Raw genomic sequence first — 6551 nt, 5'->3', positions numbered from 1 at the left:
AGCGAGAGCAAGAGAGAGTGAAAGAGAGAGAGAGTGCAGAAAGAAAAAAAGAAAGCGAGAGGGGTGAGAGGTAGAGTGAGAGAGAGAGTGAGAGAGAGCAATAAGGTTGTAATAAGCAGCAGCTGTTGTATTTCTTCGTGTAGTTCAGTGAGCAACCTGTACACCCCCCGCTTGCCACAAGGAATAAGCTCGCTCTAGATCGGGCTTATACGCTCTTCAACGGAGGCTGTATTACTCGGACCCGGCAGTTCTGAGGGGAGAGATCACCAAGGAGTTGTGTGTTACATGTGTGTGTGTGTCTTTCTTGGCTAGACACTCATTTCGTTACCCCCCCTTTTTTTAGCAGATTTTTTTCTGGCTGGAAGCCCTCCCCTTAAAGATATTTCTTTCACTATATCTAAATTTGTGTACAACAACATCCCAAAACAACAAAAAAGGTCTCCTCCTCGCTACCTCCCTTCATCCCTTTCTCTCTTGCTATATATATATATCTATATCTACATATATAAATATATATATATATAACTGGAAGAGAGTGTGTGTGTGAGAGAGCGAAGACAGTTGGAGAGACAAGACACACCACTTCTACCAGTGACGAAAAGGGATAAGGTGTGTTTGTGTGTACTGTATATTATATATATATTACATATATATATAATATACATACATACCTCAGGGGTCCAAAAAAATTTTACCGAATCTCTAAGTGAAGAAGGAAATTTCATATTTTTTTCTGTTTAAATTATTTCAAAAATTCGGAAAAGAATTTCTTTCTTTTTTACCTTCCAACCAAACCAAGACATCACGAAATTGGATTCTGTATTGCGACGGCTGCAATAATAATAATACAAGATATATATATATATATATTCCATCACAAAGGAAACAAAACAAAAAAAAAAAGGGCTGTGCTAATTAATAATTTAATCTTTAATTAATTAATCCTTTGTATAAAGGGTTAGCAACACAAGAAGTGGAAAATGGATCTTGCACACGCCAAGACCGCAGAAGAAGCTTGCGGTTTCTTTGGAGTTGATAGTAATGTTGGTCTTACTGATGATCAGATAAAGAAAAACTTAGAGAAATATGGGCCGAATGGTAAGTAGAAGAATAATAATCAACACCATGCATGTTCTATCTCTCTATATATATACATCGATCAGAGATGAATGTATAATACACACACATATATATATATATATACACACATATATATATGGATGTATGTATATAAATGCATTTTTCTCTTATAACTGAAGTTTAAAATATTGATTTATTATTATTATTGTTATTAATATTAATTCTTTTCTTCTGTGATGTTCTTCGAATTGCTTGCTTGCTTGCTTGTCTGGAATAGTCTGTGTGTGTGTATGTATGTTTAATACAAAATATATATTTCTCCCCAGGAAATATATATTAGACCTACGTGTATAGTAAATACGATTTATATATTACACAGCTTCTTCCAAAGTATTATCTATATATATATACATACATATATATATATATACACACACACACACACACACACACACACACATATACAAAAAATAATGGTATGTTTCTTCTAGGTCTGTCGATAGCCATTGTGGATTAATCACATGTATTGGTATGTCTATGGACACTGATCTATACTGGAATCTTTATATTCTACATATTGAGTGTATATATATACATATATATATATGTATATGCTAACTTTTTATCGTTTACTAAAAGAAAAAAAATCAACTGAAAGAGAAGGCTTCGTCTGAGTTGAAGTTAGGCCATGAGGACCTGAGTTCGAATGTGAGGTGGAACACAAAATATATGCCATCATTGTTTAAACTACTAGAATAAAATAGAAAGCCCCCATATTTAGTCTTTATGTATGTCTGTGTCTATTTAGATATTTTATATGATGGAAGAATCTTCCCCCCCCCCCCCAGCAAAGGTTACTGAACGATTTATCAAGGTTGAAAGGAAACAGAAAAGGGGGTGGCACATTTTACTTCTGTCTTTCCTAAAGGAACTGTTTGAACATTAGTGGGGGGGGGGAACTGCATCGTCATTCGCTAAGTATGTGTTTTACTAAATACATATATATATATATAGACATACTCGCACATATATACATATATATAGAGAGAACGAAAGAGCTTGAATTTTACACACACACGCAGACACAAACGTGCGTATAATGTAAAGAATGATACATACACGTATTGTCTGTGTATACGTACCACATGTATGTGTAGTATCTATGATCACGTGTGTGTATATATATATATATGTATTATTTAATGGCTTGTCATTTTTCATTACCCCTCCCCTCGTGGTCTACTATTAAGTCAACAACCTCTTTTAGTATCTATATGTGCGTGTACACATTACAAATATATATATATTATAAGTATATATATATATGTGTGTGTGTGTATATATATACATGTATATACATTCGCCCAAGCGGTGACGTCTTTGCGCGACGAGGGGAGGATTCATTACTATATAATTTATCAGCAATGAACAATAGAAATTGTTAACCCGGTCTCGCCGCCAGCGATCGCCACGTATATATATATATATATATATATACATACATAGAATATAGACATATTTGTATGATGTGTGGATGGCTGTTTAAAACATTGACTAATTAAATTCTGTGTGGTGTTTAATGCTTCGTTTATAATATAATATTGACTAAAATCACACGTATATACATATCTGTGTATATATATATATATATTTATATATCAAACGTGTGTGCGTGTATATATGATATATAAAGTATGTGTTATATTCACACATGTGTGCGTGTGTATTGGTCCACATGCTTGTACAGTCGACATTCTAATTAAGCAACTTGAAAATAAAAATAGTGTCTTTGATATTTCGTTGTTGGTATTTCTATACCAGACTCGGTCTCTTTCTCTCTTGTGTTTAGTATAAAATATTCATTCTATCAATCTTGATTACTCTTATATTTCTTGTCTTGCTTTCATCGAGCTCAGATCATCATTAATCCGGTTTCGATCTTCACCTAAATGTGGCGACGCACGCACACTTTTTTTTTTTTAGTACATACAAAACGACAGGGTGGGTTATTTTATATTTTTTATAAGGTGTGTGTGTGTGTATATATATATATATATATATATATATATATACACACGCAGTCCACCCAGTGGCCTCCTTTATATATATTCTTATATATTTTTATATAAACATATACAATAATCCTTGAGATCTCAGATATTTTTTCTGAATCTCCCTGATTCTTTTAATGTGCTAGCTACCTGGTATTAAACTGATATTAATTAATATCCAATTTTTTAACCACAAGTCTGTCATAATTTACATCTCTCTCTCTTTCTAATGATTTTAATGTTTACATCTCTCTCTCCAGTTGATCTTTATCATTCAAATCTTTCTCAGTATTTTTATGCTAAGGTATGTCTTTATGGTTAGATCACACTTTTTTTTTTAGCTTCTCCGTGTACCTATGATTAGGTATCCATATAGATATATATATCTTTGTTCTTCCCTCCCTTCTATCTTTCCCTTAATATCTTTATAGTTCGGTCTCTCTTTCCTCTTGTCTATACAATTAGGTCTCTGATTGTATAATTAGGTCTCTCTCTCTCTCTCTCTCTCTCTCTCTCTCTCTCTCTCTCTCTCTCTCTCTCTCTCTCTCTCTCATATTTAGCTAGATTTCGTAGTGACGGAGAATACATACACACGAGGAGAGAAGAGAGATCTCCCTCTGGTACGGAGGCAGTCTCTATGACTAGGTGTCTGTCTCCTCTCTGTGTGTATGTATATATGTGTGTGTGTGTGTGTGTGTATATATATATATATATATATATATATATATATATATATGCACAAAATGTGCACAGATGTTTGAGGTGTTGTTTCTTTACCAAACGTCATGCTAAAAGCATTTTATCAGAATCAGATGAAATCTTTTTCTCTGCAGTGGACCTCTCTCAGCCTCCTCCTCCTCCTCCTCATCTCTGTGCTTCTACCCCCACCCCACTTCCTCTCATCTATTTTTCTACCAATTTCGATCTTATGTCTCTGCTATGGCATCGAATTCTAAAGCCATACCGCAGCATCAGATTGGGCCATCTGATGTAATTTCACATTATTTCTTCCCTCGCTCTGGTTGTGTTGAGTGTTTCAACATATTTTATCATACTGAAACGATAAACAATTTAGGAATAAAAACCTTTTTTCGTTTTTTTTTAATCTTAATTTTATCGTATTTAATTTGTCTCATACCGGGGAAAAAAATCATTACGATTTAAGACAATATTGTCTGTCTCCAAAAACTGTTCAGTGTTTTGTCTTGGGGAAAAAAATGTGAAATTGAGGGAGATTTGACTGTTGTTTCTTACAGAGGCGGCCACGTAATAAGAGCCTGCCGCTCATTCTTGAATCAAGAATGTGTTGTTTAGGAACCTCAAGCCGGACCAGTCCTTGTCGAAAAGACTTGTGATCAAAGGGGTTCCAACTGTGGCCACCTTGCCTGTATCAGAAACTCTTATTCCAATGTCTCCTTCCTAGCTATGTGCGTGTGCGTATAATGTATAAGATTATTTCAAGGAGATTTGGTTGCGTTTTCTAGTAAGTCAAACGGCTGTGTAGGGTCTCCCCAACCCCTCTGTTGGTTTGGTACTTACTCTGTAGTACGTAGTCTTAATTTTTAGTTGAAAATTTTTACTTAATTAAACGCCAAATCATAATGAGGTCGTCCCCACACATTAAATCGATTTTTTTTTGTCTTTAAATTTGATCTACATATCAGACACGCATACAAAGTATGTGAAATATTGAGGATGGCTTAAGGTTTTTTCTGGTTTGGGAAATAAATTGTCATGACTCAATTAAAAAGCTTTGGGGAGTGGAGGCGGTTACTACAGGTGATTGGGTTACTAAAAATTTTGTCTAACGATCTCTTATTGTATGACCTAATAATGTGTCTATATTTATGCAATGGATACTTAAGGTGCATCCGTGTTTGTAACTAAGTGTACTTGCGGACTGTCTCCCAGTAGTTGAAATATTAGTGGAAGCTGTCAAAAGCCCGCTGACCGGGTTCGATACTCAAATGTGAACCACGTTTCACTGAGGAGCAGGCTTGGGCATACGGGGCAGCTGCTCTGGAGTCTCACGAGTCTATGGGCCCAATTCTTGTCAGTATGTTGTGACTTACTCCCAAATACTAATAGGGCCCAGTGTATTGCTCGTGGGGTGGGTGGGGGTTCTGCAATAGATATGTTAATATGACTCCCCTAGGTTAACCCATGGTAGGTTGGCCCTCCGAATGAAAAGCAGCTTCTGCGTGCGGGCTCGTCGCTATGTTGTACAACATGACTTGCTGTTTAAAGTCGATCCAAAACTCGGAATCCTTTTTGAGATGCTGTACTTTTAATCAACGAATCATCAGATTAAATAATAAATGAAGTAGATGTACGTAATTTTTGTCGGATGCTAATTAATAAACTTGCGTTTAATTTCTTTGCAGAATCTTCAGAGCGTCGGACAAAATGCTTAGTCGTATTTCATTCGGCTCATTTCATTCTAAGTTAAAATTCCGCGGAGGTCGACTTTACCTTTTCTTCCATTTAGGCTTGATAAAGTACCAATCAAGTACTGGGGGATCGATGGTATCGACTGACCCTCTGGTTTTGTACTTTAATCAGAAATTATTTTTCATTAGGCGGCGAGCTGGCAGAATCGTTAGCACGCCGGGCAAAAATCCTTAGCGGCATTTCGTCCGGCTTTACGATCTGAGTTCAAATTCCGCCGAGGTCATCTTTGCCTTTCGTCCTTTTGGGGTCGATTAAATAAGTACCAGTTGAGTACTGGGATCGATATAATCGACTTACTCCCTCCCCCAAGATTTCAGGCCTTGTGCCCATAGTAGAAAGCATTATTATTATTATTATTGAGGTTGTGAATTGGCCTAGTCGTTAGCACGCTGGGCAAAATGCTTAGTACTTCGTTCTGAGTTCAAATTCCGCCGAGGTCGATTTTGCTTTTCATCCTTTCGGGGTCGATTAAATACGTACCAGTTGAACAACTGTGGTCGGTGTAATCGACTTGACCCCTTTCACCAAATTTCAGGCCTTGTGCCGATATCAGAAAGAATGGTTATTTATTCACTTGACTGAATTCGATAATTACAAATATATATTATAGGCATTGCAGTGTTAACGATTGTCATTTAATCAATATTCTTAAACAGGTGAGAAACCTTTCTACGAATATACATGGATGTTACAAAACTATGGCACGAATAAAGTTTGTGAATGTAGTCGCACTACACACACACGCACATACGTGGTGTGTGTGTGTATGTATATATATATATTGGGTTGGTGCATAATTATTGCGGCTGTTTTTTCAAATTTTATTTAACAAAAACATTTTTAAATGGTTATTCCGGAGCATATTTACCATCTACTTCAATTAATGCTTTCCATTTGCTTGGCAGACGGTCAGACTGTCATTTTAAGATGTTTTTGTTAAATATCGTTGTTTTAGTTGAATAAATCTTG

General features: G+C 35.8%; 1 protein-coding gene across 2 annotated transcripts in view; it reads left to right on the top strand.

Moving 5' to 3' along the window:
- Positions 1 to 230: 230 nt before the first annotated feature.
- The window catches only part of LOC106880767 (sarcoplasmic/endoplasmic reticulum calcium ATPase 1), a 108685-nt gene continuing 102364 nt past the window's right edge, over positions 231 to 6551 (top strand). For both annotated transcript variants that reach the window (XM_089341057.1, XM_089341056.1), the window contains exon 1: positions 231 to 1098. In XM_089341057.1, the coding sequence (XP_089197183.1) occupies positions 981 to 1098 (118 nt within the window). In that variant the 5' untranslated portion in view covers positions 231 to 980. The remainder of the gene's footprint in view (positions 1099 to 6551) is intronic.

This window comes from Octopus bimaculoides, chromosome 24, assembly GCF_046866305.1.
Source record: "Octopus bimaculoides isolate indiv1 chromosome 24, ASM4686630v1, whole genome shotgun sequence".
NCBI classification, from domain to species: domain Eukaryota; kingdom Metazoa; phylum Mollusca; class Cephalopoda; order Octopoda; family Octopodidae; genus Octopus; species Octopus bimaculoides.
This window is presented reverse-complemented; position numbering and strand designations above follow the sequence as displayed.